This window comes from Protopterus annectens, chromosome 1.part0 (assembly GCF_019279795.1).
Source record: "Protopterus annectens isolate FY-2018-M chromosome 1.part0, PAN1.0, whole genome shotgun sequence".
Classification (NCBI taxonomy): Eukaryota; Metazoa; Chordata; order Ceratodontiformes; family Protopteridae; genus Protopterus; species Protopterus annectens.
The window spans coordinates 1,293,809,008-1,293,836,993 of NC_056725.1; the positions used below are offsets into that span (position 1 = coordinate 1,293,809,008).

Below are 27,986 nucleotides of genomic sequence, written 5' to 3' on the forward strand. Positions count from 1 at the left end.
CAGGAATGTCCCCAATGGCAAATGTCTGGTACAGCTGCATCAGATGCCAGATATGGGAATCATGGTAGCTTCCAGGGCAGCCAGCACACACATTCAGTATTATGCCCTGGGCATCGCACATGACCTGGCAGTTGATGGAGTAGAAGCCCTTGTGGTTGATGTAGGCCCTGCCCCGCTCACCGGCTGATGCTTTGATGTGTATGTGCGTGCAGTCAATTGCACCCACTACCTCAGGGTATTCTGCTATTTGCTGGAAGAGGTGCATATTGCTGGCCAATACCTCATGGGAATTGGGGAAATATACATGATCGCTGACATGTGCTGACATGGCATTCAGGAACTGGTGCAGTACCCTGGATGCTGATGCCTGTGAAATCCCCATCATATCACCAGTTGGTCTCTGGAAGGTACCTGTTGCTAGTATTCTTAGGACAACACATACCTTGGTTTCCACTGGGATGGGCTCCCCTCTGTTGGTTCTGTGTGTGAGGCATAGCCTGCACAGCTCAATAATTTGCTGCAGGAGGTCTCTGTCCACTCTATAGCACTCCACTATCTCCAGCTCATGTAGCCCCTGGTAGGTTCCCCTGGGTCTGTACACTCTTCTCCATCTCCTCACTGTGGGTTGCTCAGCAGCATTTGCAATGGCACCATCCTCAGCATCTTGCACATGTTGCCTTATAATAGCAATGACAGCCTCTAATATTTTTTTTGTCTCAGTTAAGCTTTCCAAGTTTTCACTTCTCTTTGTAGGCTGCAGTGTTGCTGTGGTTCTGAGAAAAACATGGGGGAATGTTGTTTGCAGAGTTTTAAGTGCTGGGCTGGGCTGGGCTAGTGTACTGCCTGTGTAATTGTCTAATTCTGATTGATTTCACCTGGCAGCTCTGTTAGTTCTCCTTGGTTAACTTCCTACTACTTCTTTTCCTTCCTTTTCCCTTTCTGTTTCCACAGGGGGCAGCAATGCGCAAACAAGTGCAAACACATGCACACGAGTGAACACGTGCGCACACAGGCTTACACAGGCTTAGGCGGGTGCACATGCATGCACACAGGCTTAGACAGCCTTACACAGGCTTACACAGGTGCACACACGCGCACACAGGCTTAGATGGGTTTACAGGCGCTTACACATGCGCACACATTGTAAGCATCTTTGCAGGAAACTTTAGTGATAGCCATGGCGTACACCTTCAGTTTCTGGGTTTCAGTTCAGACAACTGTAGACATGCCTCTTCCAGTCCTGAGTAACTCACAGCAAACACATGCCACTCTGCTCCAATAAGCTTACAGTCTTTGTAACATATCCCCCTCATGATGTCACCTATCTTCTAATCTGTTACTCCCCTAATCCTACTCTTATACTCTAGGGACATGGTTCACATGGTAGGGAAAATTGAGATTCACTATCCGTATACTCATTTGCATAGGACTGTCTACTAATGCTTGGTTACATCTCTCAGACTGAGCTTCCCCCCTTAGCAACCTCTACTCAGTAGCCATGTTGTCTTCAGCCTGCCATTTACCTGCATGGCAGATGAATATATTTAATAAAATGCTTATTTTTAGGGGGGGGGGGGTTCTGGTTTTTAGAGCTCCGCACATTTGCGCGGCTGTGCACTACGCTTAAACATCGAAGATCGGGGAAAAAAATTGTTTTTTATTATTTTGCAACACATAATAATGCCAATGGCCTTATATTTGGCCATTTGCATGCTTCCTCAACTGGGTGCATCCTTTATTTGGAGCTGTCATAGCACCGTTTTGCTATTTGCAGAACGGTACTCAGTTATCAACTGAGTACCTTTCTGCAAATAACACTACTCTTACTCGGACAGGTTAGTGTTTCCTGGATTGCAAAGTTACCTCATTTGCATAGCTTTCAGCAGCAGATGAGGTAATTTGCATATCCTAACACTGTCCGTGCAAGAGTCGTTTTAAGAGCTCTCATGCACGCCCCTGCCGGCTGTTCCTGGATCGCTCGGCAGACATGTTGGCTGTCTGGAGTCTTACTCTACTCTTAGACTCCGTGCAAGCCTTTGTGAATCTGGCCCATTATCTATCTAAAGCCATTAACTTTAAAATGGGACTAATCGAAATATGTTCATATAGTACTGACTAGTTATCTAAATCCAAGAGTAACTGCAAGTAAAGGTCACGAAAAGTAGTGATCAAGCCCCACCACGTAAGTCAGTCCTAACATTATCAATAACAAAGAATTTGAAAGAATGCCCAAAGTCTTCCATAACATGTTCACTTAAGGCATTTGTGTCTTTCCCCATCCTAATATCGTATAGATGTTCATATATATGATTTTTTAGCTTCCGGTCAGTTTTTCTTATATAATAACAACTATGCTTGGAACAAGAAGTGCAATATATAACTCTCTCAGAACAACAATTAAATCTAGAGTGAGTAACAACCTCTCTATTGTTTATTATAAAAAGATTACCTTCAAAGAATGAATTTACAGTAATTAAATGTACCACACTTACTCATATAACCCTTCCTTCCATTGGTATGACCTTATCTTTTCTCAAAGATGTTTTCAAGTTATGACCCCTTTTAAAAACAAAAACAGGGTAATCACCCACATATAATTTCGTACTTTTCTCTTGAGTTAAAATGGTCCAGTTTTTGAACAAGATGTTCCTTAGTTCAAAACTGTCAACACTATATACAATGATGAATGAGCTCTTATAGTTTTTTTTCTGTTGGTGATATTGTTGTCCACTTCATCCATTAAAATTGAAGAATTGTTATCAACAGCATGATCATACAATAGTGAGGTGAAATAACCTCTTACTCTTTTGTTGATAACCTCAAGCATGATGTCATTGATGAATGTGATAGGATATCCTCTATGCAGAAACATCTGTTTCAAGTTCTCACATTCATCAAAAAATGCATCTATGGTGGAAACCGTGCAGGCTGCTCATACAAACTGACCCTTAACAATGGCCTTTTTCTGTTTGATGGGGTGAATGTTGGAAGAATGTAGAAAGGAATTGGAATAAGTTTCCTTTCTGAAAATCTGGGATATAAGCATTTTGTGTTTACAATCCTTAATTAATAAAACATCCAAGAAAGTGATATCAACAATTCCAATATGTGTAAATTTTAGAAAATGGGTAGTGCTGTTTATATAAGAAAGGAAAACTCCTACTTCCTCTCTAGGTCCATCCCATAAAATAAAAACATCATCCAGGAAGCATGTAAAACATCTAATATAGGACGAGAAGGGTGAAGTAAAAACAAACTTCCTTTCCCATTGCGTGACAACAATGTTGGCCTAAAGTCCCCCACACGATGAGCCCATAGCCACACCTTTCTGTTGTAGATAAATTTCATTATCAAATAATATAAAATTATTTTTCAAAACCATTTCTAATAGATGTGTATACAATAACACATCACTATGTACAACATTTCTATCATGTAGAAACTCAGTAAACCATTCCATGCCAACAGTGTGAGGTATAACTGAGTAAAGATCCTTGATATCAATTGTAACAAATAAAAAATTTTCATTGAAGAGTATGTTGTTAATTAATTAAAAAAAAAATAAACTCCAACAATCCTTAGAAATGTGGGTTTCATTATACACAAGGTCCTTTAATTCGATGTCACTTTGAGAGGGCAGGGGGCATGTTGGATATGCGAGCACTACTGCAACATGCCCCCTGCACTCATTCAGTGTTCATGTTCACAGATCCGTCTCAGTAGCACGCCTTCATTAATATGAAATGAATGCTGCTGAGAAGGCTATGCAGATGCAAACACCATTCACTCCGTGTAGAAATAACACTATTCCTACACAGAGTTTATTGAATCCTGGGGAATATACTGATACAGAGAGACAGAAAAGCATTCACAGATATTAAATGATGGTTTGCTACTTTACAGAATGTAGAATTTAAAGTCAATGCTACAATTTAAAATTGACAGTACATCAAAAGTTCAGATCCCATGCAAGAAAAGAGTGCAACATAAATATTATGTGTCATTAAAGCCATAGGTTCAAATCTCATACTGAAGACACTTCACATACTTGTATAACGGACAAACAAGTAAAGTTCCAGAATCAGATCTGTTCAGATCTATTAATAAATATATATATATATATATATATATATATATATATATATATATATATATATATATATATAATCAGTTCAAGATTTTATTTATTTCAAACGGAAATTGCAGTTTACCAAGCACACCAGAAGCACGGACTTACATAACTGAGTTTTCAGATTAAAGGCCAGCTCAATGAGCTGAATTAAAGATGGTACTGTATGCTATAAAAGAGTATGGTAAAAATCAGTTTAATATTATTACTGACAGTTTTATGTAGTAACAGTTCTTCCTATTTATCCAAGAAAGTTGTATACAGTAATGATAAATCCTTGCAGCATTCAGTAGTACTGAAAATGACATCAGCTAAGGAAAGAGCAATATGTAAAGCAGTAGACCTTATAAATACTTTTGTGAAACTATGACCCGACGGTCACAAAGTAAACATAAAGGTTCAGCAGTTAAGTTTAATTTTATAAAGGTGCAAAAATGCAAAAAAGGTGCTGAAATATTAATACAGTATCAGATTACTACTTTAGTTACATTTGAGGATATGATAATGAAAACAGTGCTTCCACTACATCTGTGAGTTACAAGTGGCTGAAGAAAATGATCAAAGCTTCAGCCTGTCAAAAAATTATAAAATGAATAACCTTTTCCATGCTGTCATATTGAGGGGGGTGTTACCCACTTCCCTGCTTTACTTAAATATACTAACACTATAAGCACACAGCCATAAACAAAAACAAAAAAAATCACTCACTACAGCACTGCTATTGCTACAAAAGACATTACATTGGTGGCGATCTTCTTTGATAACATAAAAACTCATAAGGTGAAGCCTCATCCTGTGAAGCCTCAACAATTAGAAAGCTAACAGTTTCAAGTTTCAAACTACAAAAGTGATGCTGTATGACTAAAGCACAGTTGTACTTTGCTTCTAATTGCAAAATATAAATGTATTTTGTTGTTATACACTGCATTTATATAATTAAAATGAAATTAATGTTTTACTGTACCTGACCCCAGAATCCACTGGTCTCCCTTAAGCTTTCTTCAAAGGTATGTAAGAGTTCTTGAAATTTCTCATCTTCATAGTGAAACCGATCCCCAAATATAATTGAACAGATCACATTCGACACAGCATTGTTTATTATGTAATGAGTTTCAAAGGGATGACCTAATAAAAGCAACATAATGAAACAATATAATAAAGCACAGTATAATAGTCTTGAGTTTAGTTTATAACAGTCACAAACCATTTAAGAGAACTAATAGATGGCCATGTAATGGTATATTATATATGTTTATCAAACTAAGGCAATAAAGATGATGCACTTAGTGTTCATCCTTCACATCTAGGTAAAAGGTTCAAAGATGTTTCTTTGATAAATTTGTAGAGGTTTAAACAATTCCAGCAAAGTGCAGTTTCATCACTGAGAACACAAAACTGTGTGCTATACAGTATTTATGCTGGGTACATCACTGTGAAGCTGATTGCTTTATTTATTTATATTTGTTTGCTGGGGTAGAGCACTGCTCAGAGCTGACCAGTTTCAGTCTCTAACCAGCAGATTGCAGGTGGGATACTGAAGATAAATTTGAATCATAATAGTAGAGTCATATATAGGCTATATACAACATTTACAATACAGAAGTTTGCAAACATAAGTTGACTAGTTAATTTTATCATGTTACAGAGATAGGCAACTGTGTGCAATACAGGCTTGAATTATAACATATGAAAACTGCTTTTTATGATAACAATTTTGCTGCAAAGTCTACAGAATGGCTTTGGATTGTGCTCCTGAGTTTTATTTTTGATATTATCATTTTAACCTACAGTGTCATTTGGTCGCAGGTCTATATTCTGATATTTTGGCAAAATAATTAATTGTCCCTTCAAAATGTACATTTCAAAAAACAAGATTAGTTACATGTTAGATTTTAAACATGGTCATTTGTCCCAAATAGGTATGATCTTTTCCAGAAAACTGTAGCCCTAGAGCAGAAAGAAAATACATTTGATTTGTGCATCTACCAATCTAGCATTTATCAAATGTACACACAATACAGCTTAGTAGCAGCCATGAGATTCATCTTGCTAACTGAAACTGCCTCAGCAGTTATTTGTTTGTTATAGAAATGTTACTGAATGATTTAAAACTTATGGAATATATTTTTAGTTTTGACACTTAAATGCAATATTTATTATTTTATTTAAAATAACTTTCCATGTTTTTATCTATAGTGCATAGTGCGTAGTTATTTATATAACCTGTTTATGCTATTATTCATTATGTAGTCATAGGGTTGGTTGTCCTCTTCAGTATTCTGTTTTTACTAAATACTTCAGTGGAGCAGTAATCTTAATAAAATGTTTGGAACAGTTACTGGTCCATTCAGTCATTGCAATATCACATCAGTCATTATATTTGTTGCTTTCATAAAAATATTTTCCTTTTTCTAGTCTTGTTACAGACTTTCCACATATAGCTACAGTCTCTGTTATAATCTATTGCTTTTAAATATGGAAGAAGGACAGTTTGACCCCGGACAGTTTGACCCCAGAAAGTTTGACCTCAATGCAACTGGATACACTTTAATATTAAAATTCACATGTATTGTCTATGAGAATATTTATTGGACAGTTTGACCCCAGATGTTTTGACCATGGACTATTTGACCCCAATTAAATTTAATAAATGCATTTTAATACTTAATATTTAATTAGAAATTTTAGATAGGAATTTATTATACTATTTAACATTTTAATATGTAAATGCTTATTTAACATATTATTTAACATCTAAATATAATTAATTTAATTAACAATAGATTTTAACATGTTAATGAAATCAATCATGAATTTTACATAAGAAGTTAACATATTTAACTAGTATATTTGAAGATTTACTCAACATATCTGAAGTTTTATTCAGTTTAATGCATTTAATTGTTATTAAAGCTGATTTTATTCTGCAGATAGTGTTACACTTTTTTTTATTTCGCTAATGTGAGGTCTCTATGAAAGTACCAGGTTACAGATCAGTATTGCAAATAATATGACTGTCATATGTTTTCCCTATTCTTGCTGAGTGTTATAAACTATTATAAAGCCTTGATAACTAGGGTGTAACAGTAGTATCAAACCATATTCAAAGTGTTACAGATCTAGGTATTGAATATATTAATGCAGGGGTCAAACTGTCCTGTACCCTTATATATTTTTTTATTTATGAAATTATATACTATGTTTCCCAAATATTTACCTGTATATTAATTTTCATACAGCGAGTTGTTTAACTTGCACAATGAAACTAAATCATTTTGCATTTTTCCCTTACTTTTTCATTAACTGATTTCTTCTTATTCATAGCAAGATGGACTTACTGTGATGAAATATAACATAATAAAACATTATAATATATAAAATGCTCCAAGTACCTCAATGGTATACAGATGCAGTTAATTGTGGCACAAATCTGTAACAATATTCTAGGACAACACTTTGGATCATGAAAATTTATAAAGTGGTACAATAAATTAAAGGGCACATTCATGATCAGGAAGCTTATGTCTGACATAGTACAGGAAAATATGCACATATATTGCCTGAGAAGGACTCTTTGGAGTTTTTAAATCAAATCTGGAAGAAGGAATCAACATTTTATTTCATATTAATGGACCTTTAGATATACATTATTTATGTACATTGGGGCTACTAGAAGTACTCACATGCAGGCTTGCTGACACACTACTTGGGAAATGCCCTAACTCACACTATCCCAATCCTAGGAATTACACAGCCCTCTCACTACCTAAGCTTACTCAACTACATAGCCCTACTAAAACCCTAACTTTAAACTTTAACTCCCATTTGTTCTCCTAACCCTAACTGCAGCACTTCCCTCTCTAATCCTAAAGTCCCTGGTAGTCACTTTCCTTAAACATAAAATCCCTGATCACTCCCTAATATTACAACTGCACTACTGCTCTTTAACCTTGCTCCCTAAATTTACAAATCCCTCTCCATTCCCATGCATAAACTTAAAATCTCTAATAACTCCCTAAAACTTACCTCCCACTTTCTCAACCTAAAAATTCCCTCTTGCTGTATAAATTTAAAACTCTTCCCTTCCCTAAATATAAACTTCTCTCACAATTACTGCCTAAAAACCATAATCTGCACTCCCACCCTCTCCCACTCCCTCCCCAGAGCTGCAGCACCTCGCCTGAACATGCAGGTGAGTTCAAGTGTGAGCGGCCTACCAGTCAAGTTGAAAGACACCCAAATCCCTGGCTATGAGACAGTAGCGTGTTAGTGCCTGAGATTTGGGCAGTTGTAGTAGGCCCATTATCTGTGGAACATTGAAAGCTCTTATCTGACCTCTTGACTTGATTCTATTCTTGGACAAAACATCCAGAGCTTGTGCTACATGAAACTGTCATAATTTGTTTACTGGTACAAGATTGTTATCTGTATGTTCAGTTTGGCTTTACTGTTACAGCAATTTGCATATGTTAATTCAATTTGCTTATATTTATTTGTTTTTTCATTTTCAGTTTTATCTGTAGTGTTCATACATGTCAAACCAATGTTTAATAAGCTTCTCATTTACATAGTTTTAATTAAGAAGGGCCTCATGCTCAAACCCCAATAAATGTACATTTTGCTGTAGTAGTGCCAGGCTTTCACCTTGCATTGGAGCTTAATTAAACATATCTTAGTAAGCTGTAACAATAGGTGGGTCCTGACACTAAAAAAAAAAAATCCCCTATGAAATGCCTACTTTAGTCCTCAAACTCTCCCTGTGTAGGCTTTGTGATGCAAGTCCTAGCTAGCTGTAGCTGAATTTGACCCTCCAAGCTCACCACCTCAGATTCAAGCAGACTCTTTGGATATTCCACTTGTATATCTGGCAGCTTTAATAATCTGAAGAAGACTGTTGGTAGATAAAAATGCTCAGCTCAACACCCTTGAGACTGCAAATGCTGCCCCTCACCTCCCATCCAATGAAATATGTGAATTTCAAATTTGAGGCAGTCTGCCAAACATTAGTCTCAAACCCCTCACTAACTGACAATCCACAACAAGGATATGTTACCAACTTCAATCTACTCATTTCACTCTGCAGTTAGATTGTACAATTTCATATTTCAGATTGTACAATTTAATTGTACAGTTTTATATTTCAGATTGTACAATTTCATGTTTTCCAAAATTAATCCTGGTCTCCTGTTTGAAAACCTGTACATCACAACTTTCACATCCATCTACTCTCTGACCTACTTTGAGGCTGCCCACTTCTACACACACACACACACATGCACAAGCACTTTCTTGATCCCACATCAAGTACTATATGTGGAAACCCATATCCACACTTGATCCACCTTCCATCAACATTGCTGTCATTCAGTTCCAATCAATAAACACTTAGCAGCTAACAATTATTAGTCCCCACCCTTTTTTTAGACAAACACACCTTTCACATTGGGTAACTTGACTATTATTTGAGAACTTTACTAATTCATCCCAATCCAACTCCACCCAAACTCCTAGTCTTAAGTTTAGCACCCCAGGGAAGTTTGTGTATTATGATATAGCAAATGTCTCTGACTATATTCCTTAGATTTGATAATATCATGATACAATAGATGAATGTGCATCATACCTCTCAACTCCTTAGCACAAAAAATCTGGACAAGCCAAAAAACAATGGGGGAAAGGCTAAAAAATAGGACACAGCTTAAATATCGTTCTTATAAACTTAAAACGTTGCTAGAATAAAAAAGGTGTTGTGTTTGCATGCATTTTTGAAGGATATGAAGTCTGAAACTCAAATGTCTGTCATTATTTAGTAACTTCAGTCCTCATTAATTTTCCAGAGAACCATAAATTATATGAGGAACAGACCAAAACGTGAGGCAAAAATCTTGACATTTGCAAAAATCTGGACAGTTGAGAGGTATGATGGGCATCTGTGGTTTGGTAGTTGGTAAAATAAAACTTTCACTCTGTAATTGATAAACAGTGTTTTTTTTTCAATAAGGAAAAAAAAAGTTTTGCAGTAAATGGATGAGGCACTGCCCTTGGTATTTGACTCATACCACTAAAAGGATTGAACAGGCTATAGGGCTTTTATTTCCTTGAGGAATGGATGGGGACAGATAGGAAAGCTTGGTAGTTATATAGAACACACAAAAAGCACACAAAAATAATAATTACATAAATAAATTAAAGCAACTCAGTCCTCAGTTATCTTGTGAGTAAGACAAAAATGAATTTTTATGCATTAGAGAACTGATAAACTTCTCTCTTTCTGATGTTTCTCATATTTTAACAACTCTCCTTTGTCATCAGTGTCAGAAGATAGATCTCACAAAACTTTTAAGAAACTGATTTTTTTTAATAAAAGTCAGTTTGCCTATTCTCTCGTTAAATACTTCAGTGTAAACATCCAGAAGTACCTCAACTGAATCTACATCAGTTGATAAACTGGATTGACAAACCTTATTTGTTTTCTGCATTAACATAAAGATTTTATACCCAGTTTCTTCAAGGCAAAGTAGAATCACCTCATTTCAACTAATGCAATTAAAGCAATTGTTGCTTTAACAATAATCCTCAGCTGAGTGTGAATAATGCTGGATTTACTCACGGGTGGCACAGAATGATCATGAGGGTAAATCCCAAGTGATCAAAGCAAGCAAGCCATGTGTAAAGATTACCCACACACTAGAGTAACATTATTTAAGAAAAAACATCTTACATTTTCTTAATAATGTTATTGTATAAGTGGACTTTAATGTTTCACCAGGGCTTCTCCACTGTAGGGGACACCCAAAGCTTGTACTATGCATTTATTCAGCACATATTGGTCAGCACTTGCATATTAAATAGCCTTTTCTGCAGCATTTTTGTTCAGAGAAAGTTGCAGACTTCTGGCATCCTCACCAAAAAAGATTTTTTTCCCCTGGTTGGAATCTTCTTTTTAAGAGCAGGGCTTCCAGCAGCACATGTTATTTAATTTTGCAATGTTCAGACAATAAAAGCCTTAAACAGAATTTATGAAAAACAGAATTAAATTTTATTTCAGTGCAAGCTGGAAATATGACCATTCCCAGACCACAGGAAATCAAGGCTTCTGCTCAGCCTGTGTGACAGCAACATCCCAGCCCAGCACACAGCAGCAGTGGAAGAGCAAAGGCAGTGGCCATGTTAAGTAGCTAATCAATTGGTATTTATAGCAAAGGCAGTGGCCATATTAAGTAGCTAATCAAATGGTATTTATAGCAAAGGCAGTGGCCATATTAAGTAGCTAATCAAATGGTATTTATAGCAAAGGCAGTGGCCATATTAAGTACCTAATCAACTGGAATTTATAGCAAAGGTAGTGGCCATATTAAGTAGCTAATCAATTGGTATTTATAGCAAAGGCAGTGGCCATATTAAGTAGCTAATCAAATGGTATTTATAGCAAAGGCAGTGGCCATATTAAGTAGCTAATCGATTGGTATTTATAGCAAAGGCAGTGGCCATATTAAGTAGCTAATCGATTGGTAATTATAGCAAAGGCAGTGATCATATTAAGTAGCTAATCAATTGGTATTTATATAATTTACAGCAGTTGTTGATATTGATCCAACTTTAACAGGACCCTTAGAGGATATTCCACTTCTTTGCCAACTGAAAGTTTTATTTCTGACTGCCCACTGGCTCTGAAGTAGCAAGTTTGTGCTTTGACTTCTGCCATATCCATGGAGTTTTCCTTTCCTCCAAATTAAGGACATTTAAGGGCAGCAATTTTCCACAAAAAAGAGGATGAGCTTCTGAGGCAAGACATTGGCCATTGAAAGTTGTGGAACAAATGTATATCTGTACTGTTTAACAATATAACCATGGACATTCAGAGTGTTAATGAAGACTCCTCCAGAACTTCACGCTGCATTTAGGAATTAAAATCCCACTGTTATTGTGTTAAAAGCAATGCTTTTCTGTTTGTAGAGTCAGCATCCATGATACCCATGTATGTGGGGTAACAAACATCTAGTAAGACAGCAGCTACAAACTATAAAGGATAACAGTGAGCCTAACATAAAACCTCATTAGGTGCTTTGTTATATTACATGTTTATTTCTTTGTAACACTAGTTTACACAAACCAAATTTACTGTGCACTCTTGGGATTGTACCTGTAGCTTTGCTGTGTAGATGAAAATCTTGAAAGTATGCATGCACATATTAATTGATTATTACACCTACTCACTGTCAGCCTGCTATGGTTCACTCCCAACCTCAGCTCAGGTCAGCATGGTGTTCTTCCATTCAAATTACAGTTGCTCCACCCATATAAACATACGTGTATAACACAAGTTACCTTAACACCACTCCCAACCCAATCTCTTTTAAATGGACCTTTCCAATCAACACCTAAATACTAATTCTACATCTGATGCTATAGCCATTCAACAACAAAGACAACAATACATATATAAATGTAACCTAATTATAACCAATAAAAACTCAGCTAACATGCTACCAGAACAAGTTATAATTCTGTAACTAATAGCAGCCATAATGTGTTCTATTCAAATTTGAATCACAGGATACCAGGCACCTATACAGTATACTTATTTCAACACTTTCCAAACTTATTCCCAAAATATCTTCCAAACTTATCCACTACAAGATTTATCACATTTTAGCATCAAGACAAATATACCTCTACTAAAGTTAAAATACTTTCTGATTAAAAAAGCTCCTTCCTTCCAATAACTTAGTAAATCTACTAGAAAAAAAATAAAACAACCTCTTTTCCAGAACCGCAAATATACTCTAATAGATCTCTTCCTAAGTGCTGACACTGACCTAAATCCAAGTCCTAGTTATCACAACATGCAGCTTTAAAGTCAAACAAAGCAGCATCACAGTGTCGCTAGAGGACAAATAATATACCAAATAAATGCAAGACACTTATGTAATAAAATAACTGAACTTCCTAGCTGTATAGATTATTCCAAACGTGGCTAAAGCTTAAAATACGAGATGAAGGAATATGTCTACCATGTTTTAATATCATTAGAACTGACAAACATTTCTAAAAGAGCAAGAGTAGCCCATATACTCTACTCCAATCCTCTCCACTTACCCACATTACAGCAACCTATCCCATCCTTTGAAAAATCTGAAATTTATCTAGCAAACATGACAGTAAATTAGTTTACCTAGCTACATGTAAGTGCTATGTTTATTCCACCAGGTCTATCTACAATGAATATTAGCCCCTTTACAAAATGTATTATAATTCATAACAACACATAAAATAAGATATTCTAATGCCTGGAGATGTAAACATGGACAGGCCACAGCCCCAATCTGAACAACAATACACACAAAAACCGCCACCACAAATAATAAGTGAACCAACTAGAACTGGCAAAGTGTCTGAGAAAGAAAGCATAAAAGACTAGATACTAATAAGACAAAACAATAATATGCAATCCCCAGGAGCAGTACCAGGCACCTTCCCGGGAATTCAGAAGGAACCCCCACCAAGAGACACATTAGCCATAAAGAGGAAAATAAATCATTATTCTATAATCTGAATATCTCTGAATCACCCTCAAATGCTGAAAGTGCAAATCAGCACGTTATTGAGGTAGTCGACACTGGTGGTCCATGCATCATATTGGCACACACACACACACACACACACACACACACACACACACACACACACACACACACACACACACACACACACACACACACACACACACACACACACACACACACACACACACACACCTTATCTGTCCCAGAGTCTATTCTTCTTTTTTCTCCCTGCCCTCATTAATCGTGGATCATTAAAGTCAATCAATAATGGCAGCTATCAGAGTTTCATTCTTCTTGTTTGCAATGTCCATCATGATGCTAGAGCTGTTGCTGCTCTATTAATTTCTTAAGTGACTCCACCTAATAGTTTTAAAAAAAACTTCCTGATGTCATCTAGTGTTCTTCCTGGCTTTGTCTTGAAGCCTCCCCCCACATGGACACATCCCCATCCCTCTCAACTGTCCCTGATTTTGCAGAATGCTCCTGCTGTTACAGCTTACACATGCCATGTCTGTCATAAGACACAGACAGTTGTAAGTAGTGAATAACACCAGACATTAAAGTTTTATACTTCTTACCATGTGAAAATATCCTGCTATACTGACTTCTCAGGTAGAGTAAATGGTTAGGGTACTTTCTTAATAAACTTCTTTCTGTGTAAAAGGTTTAGGCGGTAGCATTGTTACCTCACAGCAAGATGTTCTTCCATTCAATTCTCGGCTTGGCTTGGGAGTGCCTTCTGTGTGGAGTCTGCATGTCCTCCCCGCGGTTGGGTAGCATTCAAAAGACATGTGTGCGTAAATGGGCGTGCCTTCATTGAAGGTTGAGCATCGAGCTGGCACCTCGGCATTTGGTAAAAAACTACTGCCAATCATTAGCGGACCGGAGTTCCGCTGTGGCGACCCCTTACCAGGAAAAAGCCGAAAGACAAACAAATAAACATTATGTTAAAGATACTAAGGTAATATATAGAAGAATCCCTTGTGTCTAATCTGGCACAGAGAACTAAGAAGGTGCTGCTCACTGCTGAGGGTACAGGGCTTGATTTTTTTAACTGCCTTAATGACATGCTACAAAGAGTATCCCTGGTGTCCAGTGTTCCGCAGACTCACATCACGTCATTCAGGATGCAAAATGAAATGTATCCCTGGTGTTTAGTATTCCTACCCTCCAATACTGCAGGATTTGCTCATTAGTCTAGGGGAGTGTGAATGTGTGACATCTGTCTCCCACACACACTCACAGGCACACTCATTCATTCACCCATACACACACACACACACACACACACACACACACACACACACACACACACACACACACACACACACACACACACACACACACACCTACCCTACTTATCCTCTAACTAACCATTTTACTGCAATCTCCCAGGCATGCAAGCATACATACACACACACACACACACACACACACACACACACACACACACACACACACACTCACCTCAAAGCACTCATACCTCCACTTACACTCACACATGCAGCCACATATATGCATACATACATACATGCACATACCCACAAACACTACCAGTCCACTAAACTCCTGAGCACATACTTATAACATGGTCAGAAGAACACAAGTGTTTGGCCGTGTTTAATAATATGGCAGCTGATATAAACCATACAGCTAAGCAAGAATACATAATTTATTACAAGCATTTCTATGGGGAAAACACATGGCTAATTAGTATAGGCTTCTCATGCAGAATGGCCAGGAAGACAGCCCACTAGTGTGTTGCACCTTCATGTGGTGCAGCGGTGTTGTAGGTTTGTCTCTAAATGTGAAAAGGTTACCACCAGGTGTACACCTCATGGTTATCTTTCTGAATCTGGCCCATAGTATGAGACAAGAGCAGTAAAAATTTGAAAAGAATTTGTAGAAAGATATTAAGCATAATAAGAAATCATTTTATAGAGATGTAAAATGAGTAATGGCATACACATTGATAAAGTGTGTACAGATTCTAAACTGTATTCTGAAATACAACATATTGTAGATTTATGCAGAAAAGCTTATGTAAATCCCTTTGATTCCACAAAGAGGGATAAAATATCTACTAGTAATATCCAAGAAACGTCAGATACTGAAATTAAATTAGAACTATGCAGACCGGACCCAAACAAGCACAGCTAGGAGATGGAATTAGTATTAATGACCAGCAAAAACATCAGCTTTAAGTATCACAACAACGTTTATCCACTCTTATTTATGTATGCGGAGAGTCCTCATGCTGGGGACATGCACTTTTTAAAATGGTCATTGAGGGAAAAGGAAATAGGACAAACCCAGACTCATTGACATTTATAAGTCTACTTTCTTGTGAAAAAATAATGTAGATTATTTTTGGAACATTATTGTCAGAATTGGAAATGTTAGGACAGAAAATCATATATCAGCATGTATATATTGAAAATATGTCTAAAATTAGCTTATAGCATCATGTTCTATTATAATATAATATCAGATATAAATGAAAAAGATTTTTGAGATGTAATTTTGCCAAACTATCTTTAATCTTTGACAGGGTCATACACAAAACACTGATCAATAAATTAGAACTAGATATCAATGGTATTAATGCAACCCTGATACTAAGGATAGCTCCATGGCTTATGAATAGGAGATGGCAAGTAGCATTCAACAACTCACTCCTCACTCCCTGCTGTTCTGCTTACCACACAGCAATGCTGGCAGAATCAATCATATGATTCTTCAATAACTTCTACTTGCAATATAGAAAATACACTCACATACATTATATTTATTATACATACACTTGTATATGTATAGTTCACATACCTTACCAGTATCCCTTTGGCTATGGCTTCTAGCTCACATCTTCTTTTGTGCAAAAATCAGGAGCAAAGCCAAAGTAATGTAGGGAAAATGTCTACAATCAGGGGAAATATTTAAACATTGCTCAAATTCACATAAAAAGTTAACAAAATTATATGTTTTGCATCAACATGCACTTTCTGAATATTAAGAGGTATGAAACTCTAATGTCTGGCTTTATTGACTGACTGTAATCCTCAGTAATTTACCAGAGAATCTAAAATTTTATGAAATGGCAAAACATTATGCAGAAAAGGGAGGAATATTCTGCAAAATCAGTAACAGTTCTGAGGTGAGATAGATCCTTTTATAAATTTAGAATACAGAAGAAAAGTCTCAGAAAAGCCATAATACAGTTCAGTGCGAAGGTGGGGAAGATTTATGAGCAATCAGTAAACAGAATTTTATTTAGTAGTAATGACAAGTTATCATCCTACCACAAAACACCCTCTGCACTTACCTCAAATGCAATCATTTTCTAGAGAAAAGCATTCAGAAATGACAATTACTCTTGGCTCTTATCTAATGCTAAGATTGTTAAATCTCCCATTTCATCTTCTTGTATGATCACTTTAAATCATAACTAAAACAATGTGTACATGTCCGATGGTTTAACACTGTTTCTGTGTTCTAGTAACCGAACTGAAAGATGTATTGCTATCTGGTTCCATCCATTGCTACACAGACAATTGATGTCACTGGATACCTGGCCAATTGTATTGCGAGGCATCTGGGTAGATGCAGGTGAAACAGCAAGAAACACCATAGAAAGGAGCAGGTAAATGAACTGATAGTGTTCTCAAAAATATTAAAAAGAAAATAGAACTTTTAAAAAATACTACATTAGTTGTGAGTAGATAAACTGTCTAGAGGAAAAGCTGTCTGGCATTGCTGCTCCCTGCAGTGGGCATTCACGTGGTGGTTGTGGGACAGACAGGCACTTCCTTTATAAGGTAAAGAAAAAATATATTTTTTTTACTTATAATTGAATGTGAATTGTACTATTTGCTTTGATGCAGTTGAAGATGCAAGATGGTGATACACAGTGACTGAAGTTGTGCTTCTTTAACAGCACAGCTAAGTGCCCATAGGGCCACAAGACCAGGGGTGAAGGACAGTACTTTTCGAATTTGCTCTATGGACATAATCAGGTTCAATATGTGTGAATGAGTTAAAGCACAACTTTCCTTATAGGGGTAGCTCAAGAGTTTTCACTTTTAAGCTGAATTGTTTGTCACAAAATGGGCAAGTGATGACTGTGAAATTGTTACCTAGATTTTTGGGATGGAACTGTTCATTGTTCATAAGTAGGTATTAGGCTATTGACCCTAGGGCCTATATAAGCCTAGCCAAAAGGTACACTGACTTTTACCACCCAAGACAATTATTTTCCTGTGCCCCTGTTGAGCAGAGCCACAGAAGTGATCCCTGGGGTGAATTTCCTATCTCCCATCCAATCATCAAGATTTTTCTTGAAGAGTGCTCATGAGGAGCTTTGTTTGATATAGATAGTTGACTGTTTATTACTCTTAACAACTACCATTACAACAAAGAATGCTAAATAAATATGCTGCTATAATTCTTATTATTGACACAGAGGGAAACAGCAGGATGGCTCAATGGTTCCTTCCTTCATTCTCTGTTTACATGCTGTAATAGAGTTTGGGGTAGCAGGGAAGTAATAGTCTAGTCTAACACTTAGAAGCACAAGTTAAAAAAAAACTAATTCTGAATGGGAAATTTACCTATCTTAGGAGGCACACACTAACTCACTCATAGTCATGCAGTACACATCCCTGCAGGTAATTCTTGGGGAATGTCAATTCATCCATGTATGTGGATAGAAGCCAGAACATCTAGTTAAAATCCATATAGACAGAGGTTGTGTGTACAAACTCTGTATAGAAGGGTACCTCAACCAAAAAATGAACTGGAGAGCCAAATAGCCACTAACAGGATTGTATTCCTAGTTACATTTCTGTTACAACTGGCTTTCATTCTACTGATTATACAATATAATATTAATTAATTTAAAGCACTGACACTAATAACCATTACTCAAACACTCCCTTCTGTAAAAAAAGTGGTCCATAACGTGAAGAGATTTTTATAGCAAACCTTCAGTTACTTTAGAATGCTATTGCCATTGTTGAAGTGAAGTATCTTGTGTTCCCTCAAAAGATATTTTATAATGTTCATTAATTCAGTTTCAGTTTTGCAGGGAGTTTCGAGTCTCATCCTAAGTCAACAGTTTCTTCCATTCCTCTTTGTTGCAGTGTAGATTTACATGCAGCCATTTGTAACCAAACTTTGCTGAAATTATCTGGAAATCAGTAATTCCAGCTGAAATACACAGAATTCTGAAATGTTTCATAAACAAAATAAGTTGGGAGGGTGGCCTGATGGTTAAGGTATTTGCCTGACAAACGCAAGGTGCAGCGTTGGAGTCTCACAAGGGATAATTGGCTAGGCTTAAAATGGTTCAGAAGGGCAGTTAGCTTAATACTAATCTATGAACCTATGACGTAAATAATACGTTAAACAGGAGTGCTAAAATTATTAATAGTGTCAATCTACTGGCTTTAAAATCCTCAGATTTATAAAGGATTTTTTGCTATATTGCAGACAAAACATGGAAAACTACTCACATATTTATGTAAGTTATGGGTCATTTATTCCTAGTTTAAAGTTTTAGTGTATTCTAGGGTTACTTTACATAGTAACTGAGAACAAATGTGCTACTGTTTGTCACGGTCACTTTGCCACAGGCAATGCATTTTCCTTCCAGCCACCATAAAGAAAAGCATTTAAAGGAAAACAACAGGATTCTGTTATTAAACGCTCAACTTCTCTGTCCTTTTTTTCTGCATGTCCTCCCTGTGGTCGCATGGGTTTCCTCTGGTTGCTCCAGTTTCCTCCACATCCCAAAGGTACACTGATGGAAAACCACGCTCACAGACTCAGAAAACGTGTATGCTTCACAGGTAGGTGGATTGGACACACTAAATTGGCCCTAGGCGTGAGTGTGTGCGTGTGTGTGCCTTCTGTGGAAAGTTGGGCGCTGGGCTGGCAACTCGACACTGTAAAACTCCACTGCCAATCATGAGCGGATGGTGATCTGCTGTGGCGACCCTAACCGGGAAAAGCCGAAAGAAGAAGAAGACTGTCCCTGCTATGAATAAACAATGATACAGCATTTAAAATATTTAAAATTGTCTGCTTCTCTACACTAGAACAGTACCTTACTGTACTGTGGTGGTTTAACTTTCAAAAAACTTTTGTCCCTGGAAAAGGGGTTGATGTCAAGGCCACTGAATACAGATAGTTTCTGCCCAATTCCCTCCCCATACTGACATCACCATGACCGTGCTAAAACCCACCCATGCTGTGATGTCACAGCTCCCTGGTCCTTCCCCTACCCATACAGAAAGTAAATGCTAGAACAAGAAAACAGTATACGAGTCAAGTCTCCTGCTGTGAACTGTCAACCACTGCAGGTAACAGATTGTTTTACCTTTAAGATTTTGACAGCTAGGGAAGTTGGTTGTGAAGGGCAATGGGGGATGAGTCAAAGTAGTACAATTCAGGCTTCACAAAAGACTGTAGATTAGCCATTCTAAAAAGTAGCAGCAGCAAAAAGCACATTGAAAGTCTATTCTGTGGCACTTGCACCGTTTGTGTTTTAACTAGTCACTGAACGCTATGAAATGTTACTTAAAACTAACTGACTGAAAGTCAGCAGTATATGCATGTAAAATCAATGCAGTGACAGGAGCCTGAGGAAGAAAGAGGCCTACATGATGTAATTTTTAAACAGAGAAGCATTGCACTATGGGATACCTAGAGGCAGACTAAACAAACAGAATTATTTCAAGATGCCTGACCCCATGTGGTCAGGCTCAGAAATTACATATAAAAATATTTAAAAACCTATAAATTGTCCCAGAGTGGTGTTACAATGTAAGAAGCACCAAACCATGATGAAGCATACATGTTTTCTGAGTCTGTGAGTGTGGTTTTCCATTAACAACTGCATTTAGAAAAAAGCTATAGCCTAAAGGAGAGATATAATGAAGTAACAAAAACTATAGCTTTACTCCCTGCCTTGTAACGGTTCCTGATGCCTGTTCTTGTCAGTGATTTTCCTTGTACTTTTGCCACAATGCAATCACACAGTAAAATGATTTGTTAAAATATTACCTCAGTACCAGATACAAATCATCTCAATTTGTGCCAACAGAGCTCCATATACATAACAATGAAACAGAACATCCATTGTGATTTACCTGCATTTACTGTAATGTAACTCCTCTATTTTCAAATACAATGATATGCAGACTGATGATACTTTTCCCAGGTCTTAGGTCTTGCAATGTTTTAATTTTTTTTGCTTAAGTTTTCAGAAAAGGGTTAAACTGCTTTACATTTTTCAAGCTCCTACAAAGATATTTATATTTCATCTGACTGTTAAATTTCTTGGGCTTTCAGTGATTTCATCAGCCCAGACAGAGTAACAATTTGAAATGACACTCGCTGTAGACCTCAACATCTGTACAAAATTGTTAGTTTCCCATCAGTACTGGGCAATGTGGCTGAGCTTCTAGATGGTCTCCTTGGCTGTAATCCTAGAAAGAACCTATGAAATTGTGAACCTATGAAATGGTTTATGCATTTAGAGAATGTTATTTTAGTACCTTCCTCCAAGACAGATTAACAGATCAGGATGCACCACCAGAAATGCTCCAAAGGTGTCTGTCTGTATACTGTAGCCAGTCAGTCCATTTAAGCTTTCAGAGATGCTTCCTTACAAGAAACATAGAACATCATGTACTGACAAATACAAATAAAACTGATGCTGGAAATCTTCCCTTTAGTTTTCCCTTTTGAGGACTTCATAAAATACCAAGCTATGAATTTTTCCGGCACAATGCAAGGATAACAATTAAAGTTCTGACTAGCTACTCTGCCTCTAGTTACTTTTAATATTTATTGCTTTGCTTTTCGAAGTGTAGTCACAGTTTAAAAACAGCAAAGAAATGCTTGTTGCTATGTACTTCTGCTACCAATCAGTGTTGGCCATAGAAGATCTGAAGTTAACATAAAACCTTCTACATTTCTAAGAGTAGGTCTGATAACACACAAGCAGAATATTCTTTATTCATCCATGAATCCAGTGTAAGTGAACAATGTCAGCTACTTGTTTTTGCTTCTGAATGACATAAGTCATTTAGTCATCTTGCTTCTTTCTTAGGATTTTATAATCCCTTCACTAGTCAGAAATCAATGGTTTCAAACCAGCAGCCTACTTCATTAGCTGTAAGAACGGTATTCATCTCTGTACATTAAAAATCCATTTTGTTAAATAAATAAATGGGCCATGAAGGCATTTAGCTAAATGATAAATAGCATGCAACACTGCAGGTACAGGTTAACAAATGGTGTATGTTCTCTTTTAGGCTACATAAGATTTTTTTCAATGTTTTGCTCTCACTGAACTTCATTTTTCCCTTGCAGAAGTGTGTACTACCATACTGTGAGCCGAATAAGGTCTCAGAATACTTTACTAGTATTTTTTTCTTTCACAAACAGTATTGGTGTGGCTTATTAAACTATTATAAATGCATAGTTGGCATACTGTTTTTTGTTGCCATTCTCTGCTTGTCCAGAGCACACTACAATGAATTTAAATGACATACTGTGCAGATTCTTTGTAGTTTAACAAGTATTGAGACAACAAAATGTACCAGGAATATTGTTCCTGATGCTCATTCGTTTTCCAGGTTTCCCAAAATATCTGTGCAAAAATCTGAACCCTGGCAAACCCAGACAGGAGTAGCAGAAAAGAAGGCACAAAAGAATGAAAAATGGAAGTACATGGTAAAGATTCAAAGTAAGGAAGACAAAGAAATGGACAGGTATGAAGTGTGGGCAAATTTAATAGTTCCTTTGGTGGTAAAAACACATATTCTTATTTTTGTGACATTATATTTGAGACTGTTTTTTCAATGAAAAATTTTCTGGGAGAATAAAAAAAAAGAAATACTGTAACCCATAGAATCTTTATGTGAAAAACACATTTACCAGGGAAACAAAAAAGAAAATTCATGTATAGATTTGAAGAGAGGTAGAAAGAAAGCTGTTGAAAGGACATTGGAAAACTTTATATGAAGAAGTACTGGACATTGTAAAAGTTTGTGATATAAAATTGAAAAAGAAAAAATATACATATATCAATCATGATAAATATGGATGGGAATAGGGGTGTCATAAAATACCGAGGGAACCCAAAACATGCTTTGTGTGGAAACACAGGACACTTGATAAGTAACTGTGACAATAGAAAATGAGTTCCCTATTATATCAGTGAACACTTAAAATAGCGAACACTGTTTTATTGACCATTTTAAATCAAAACCAAGAAATCCAGAACACATGGATTGAGCCATTTTTGGGACTTTGCCATTTCCTATACTGTGGTACAATCTTGGAGTTGGTATATTTAAGTAGGGGGGTGTGGTGGATGAAGCCCCCCACTTTATTTATTTATTTTTTTTTACGGAGCAGCAATTTTTCCCTGGGAAAAAAAAATCACTGTTCTGTGTGTTCAGCATTTTGCTATTTTGATTTTTAAGGGTCAGTTATACAGTGTTCACTATTTTAAGCATTTTATGTTATACTATAGACCCAGAAAAAGTTATATTTGTGGGGAAATGGGGCATGATGCCAAAAATGTGAATTGAAATGTTATAAATGTAACAAAATTGGATATTTATGGATGGCTTACAAAAACTGCAGTAAGAGTAAGGAAAAAGAAAGAGAAGAAAATGAACAAAGAGAAAAAAATTAAAAATAATAGAAATAGAAAAAAATAGTTTATAAAAATAATAAAAAGGACATAGAACAAGGTTCTAAAATAAGTGATGAAGAAGACATAAATTAGGAGTTAGTAAAATAAAAAGTCTGTTGGTAGAAGGTTAAAAGACAGAAAAAGAAAATTTAAAGGGATAAGTACAAAAGAAAAAAAAAGAAATTAAATGGATGAAAAAGAATATGTGTGTGTGTGTGTGTGTGTGTGTGTGTGTGTGTGTGTGTGTGTGTGTGTGTGTGTATATATATATATATATATATATATATATATATATATATATATATATATATATATATATATATATATATATATATATTTATAGGTAATGATTCGGGGTTGGTATAATGGTTAAGGTGTTTGACTCACAAGCACAAGGTACAGTGTTTGATTCTCACCTTTTGGAGGGAAAGTGGCTAGGTGTAGAATGGCCAATTAAGAAAGCTACCCTAGTAAATAGCTATAAACTTATGAAACCATGAATCTAAGGAAATGAGAAAATTAAAAATGTAGAGTGCTTTCTGTAAAAATGAATAGTATTAAAATATAGTAAAAAAAATATAGATTTTGGATTGGTGTAATATGTGTGCTAGAGATGTAATTATATTAGAAGACACAAGATTTTTAACAAATGAAGAAAGATTCCAAACAGAAAAACCATGGGAAGGAAAGATAATCTGGAATTTTGTGATTTAATTATGATTTACGAGGCAAGTGTATAAAGAAAAGAAATGATATAAGAAAAATGTTAGAAGATATAGGGTGTGGTAAGTTAAAATTTGGGACAAAAATTCATGGACTTAATAAAGGGGTATGTATAGAACTGAAATAGATTTTATAGTATCAGAAGGTTTAGTTATGGGGAAAGGGAGGTAGTTGACACAGGATTTTCTGATCAACTTGCAATATGGCTACAGATAAAGGAAAACAAGGAATATATATATATATATATACATATATATATATATATATATATATATATATATATATATACACATACACACACACACACACACACACACACACACACACACAAAAGAATAAAAAGGATAAATGAGAAAGCATGGAATAATGAAGTAAAGAGATAAGTAATACAGTCATTGCCTGAATTTTGGATAATATTTAAGGAAAATATGAAAATGTTTTTTACATTGGCAATATGATGTCAGAAAGGTAGAGAAAGAAAAATATAAAAGAACATATAATGATGCATTAGAAGATTTAGAACATAATTATAGAAAGCATTTTGACAAAGAAAAAGAATTATACAAAAGAAATCAAGAAAATTTTGAAGAATTGCTATATAAGCAAATATATTTTTACAAGGAAAAGAGAAGCAGTATTGAGTTACTGAAGCAAATTAGTAAAGGAAAATGGTAGTGCAATAAGAGAATTAAAACATGTAAAAGGACAAACAGAAAGGACTCAGGACAAGATTATGAATAGTGTAGTTCAATATGTACAAAAATGTTTAAAGAAAAAAGAAGAGAGTGAAAAAGCATGTAAAGTAAAAAAGTTAAAAAAGAGAATAAATAGTTGGAAAAGGAGGTTTCTTTAAATAAGCTATCTAAAGTATTAGGACAAGTAAATACAGATTTGGTTTCAGGACCAGATGGAATAGGGTATGAAATTTATAAAAAATTAAGGAACAGGCAAAAAATATTTCTTAAGATTCTGAATTAATGGTTAAATGAAGGTTTTATGTATAAAGAATTATGTAGTGGAATACTTAAATTGATACGGATGAAGGAAAACAGAAGACAACCTAAAACTGGAGACCTGTAGTTTTAAATAATAATGAGTATAAGAGCTTTATGAAAATAATACAAAAGAGATTTGAAACTAAAATGGAAATATTATGGAAGATAGTATCTATAGTATAAAGAAGAAGGGTTGTCAAAAATTATTTATGATAGAGAAATTGTGGATGATATTATAAAGAGAAAAGAAGAATCAAAAATCATGATAGGAGACCTTAATAAGGCATTTGACATAATTGGACATGAAATTTTATGGATAAGAAATGAAAGAATATAATATATGCAAGAAAGTTAGGGAATTACGTATGTCAGCATATAGTAATAATAAATTACAAATACTTGCAAATGGCTAATTAAGCCAAGAGGTACATATGACAAGTAGTATAAGATAGGGATGTCCAGTGAGTTGTATACTGTATGCATTCGTTAATTAATGTGATAGTATCTGAAATAAATTATATAATGAAGGAGGTAGAGTATATAACACCTGAAGGGTTAAAAATACCAGTTCTGTTAACATATGCAGGCAACATTATAATAATTGCAAAAACAAAATTTAGATAAAAGAAGTAATAATTTGCACAAATGTGTTTTCAATATGTGATAGGGATGGCTTTAAATTAACAGAAAAGCAAAGGTTTAGGTAATGTAGTAATGATGAGGGTATATATTTTACAGTGAATGAAATTTCTGTGTTAGGTATACAATTTGAGAATAAAGATATAAGTAGAATTCAATTGGATAAAACAACAGAAGAAATAAAACAAAAAGGCTTATTTGATAAATTCAGCACTGATGGGAAAATAGCATAATTATCAAGTGTATTTATGTTGCCAACAGTATTTGAAAAGGAATTATTGCATATATTTTTTCATTTACATGGGGTTATAGATTAAACCCAGTGAAAAGAGAAGTTTTGTATATAAATAAAGAAGAAGGAGGTTTAGGGTTAATTAACCCAGTTGTATATGCTGTGTTATTTGTACAAAGTGTTAAATTCGATAAATGAAAACAAATGAAAGATTGTAGTAAAGTTGTATAAATATAAGTATGATAAATGTTGGGGTATGGTAAAAAAGGATAAAAGAGTATATAAATGAAAAAATAAAATGTTACAAAGAAAAAATATTTTTCTAGAAAATAAAATTGATGATATAAAAAATATAGAAATTATGATATAAGAATCTTAAGATAAAACACTACTATGTAAAACTATAGGAAAACCTAACAGATGAAAAAAAATAAAGCTTTGAAAATAAGAATCAAATGGTGTAATAAGAAAGTAGAATGTCAAGATTTTTGTGGAGACTGGTAATAGATAATTTGCTATTAAAAGGAAATATGCCATATAAAAAGAAAAGTGATTGAATATGCTTACCTTGTCAAGACGAAGAAGAAACTATAGAATATGTGTTTTTTGAAATGTAAAATAGTAAAAAGTTATGGGGAAAACTATGTAAACAATTTTTTTTCAAAGATGATAAAGAGGTGGATAAAATAATCATGGATATGATTAAATATGGTTATTGTAGAAATAAAAGTAAAAAATATGTTAAAAAGTAGATAAAAATTATTTTATATCATATGGGTTATATGGAATGAAAAGATACACAAAATTATGTTTAATGGTAAATAGATTTTAGCAAGAAATATTAATCAAAATCAGAATGTTTTATGGAAAAAGGAGTGGGGGTCTAAAAAGGATGAACATTTTGTATGATTTTAAGGGAAATTATGAAAATATGCAAACAGATTTATCTATATATTTGTACATTTGTAAATATTTGTACATGTGTAGATATTTTATAAATAATAGCTATTTGTGACATAAATATAGGACCCCTACTCTTGTCTATGTTGGGTAGTCAAAGGGCTGAGATAGGAAGAGAATGTCAAGGAGGATGTGGTGGACAATGCTGGAGAGGGTGGACATGGTCTAGATTTGTATTGTATGAATTTGAGGCAAAAGGAAAAGTGTAGTAAGTGTGATATGGTTACAAATGGTACAGAAAGTGTATTACAACATATAATTACAAGTGCAAAAGAGAGGATTCAAAAATAAAATTTTATGTGACCTGATTAATGAAGCAGAACCTCTAGATGATATGGCAGTACCATGGTTGGATATTGCACTGGAACACTTAAATGAGGATGTCAAGATCCAAGGCAGTGTTTTTTTTCCTGTCAAGTGGAGGAGAGAGACATGACAACTGGTGAGAAGGAGAAGTATGCTGATGTAAATGCTTGACATAGTACTGTGTTAAATAAGTCAGTTGAAAAAAATCATATTTCATATGCTGTGGTGGCAAAAGGGACTAGAAATGTACAACTTGTGCAGCAAAGTTTTCAAAGATTGACACCTGTAATAGGGACTAAGTTAAGAAAAGGGGAATTGATAAACAGCTACTACATCTGAGACAATGTTATTAGCCATTTAGGCATTAAGCCTGAAGATGTAAGGGCATTTATTCACATTGTTGGAGAACCATTTTGTGAAGTTACTTTTGGGACTTTGAGACTGCTGAAAGATTTCCAACCATGCTTCATAATAAGTCATTTTATTTTCTGGGGAATAATTATTTTGTTAGAGGAAAAGAAAAGATGTTCTAAAGAAAAATACAATTTTAAACTGCAGATAAACATGACAATAAGATAAGAATGTTTTTTGGACAGCAAAGTAAAGCTATGAATAATATAAAATGTTTTGATGACTGAAAATGTATGGAAAGGGGGGAGTATGGTGTGTTTAGATGTGAAGGAATGAAAAGTAATACATTTGCCAAGTTTTGCAATAATTAATGGAG

General features: G+C 35.2%; 1 protein-coding gene across 1 annotated transcript in view; it reads right to left on the reverse strand.

Annotated features, from left to right (window-relative positions):
- The window catches only part of LOC122797682 (cytochrome P450 2D6-like), a 612,415-nt gene that overhangs the window by 440,752 nt on the left and 143,677 nt on the right, over nt 1-27,986 (reverse strand). The window contains exon 4 of the mRNA XM_044066222.1: nt 5,094-5,254. Coding sequence (XP_043922157.1) covers nt 5,094-5,254 — 161 coding nt within the window. The remainder of the gene's footprint in view (nt 1-5,093; nt 5,255-27,986) is intronic.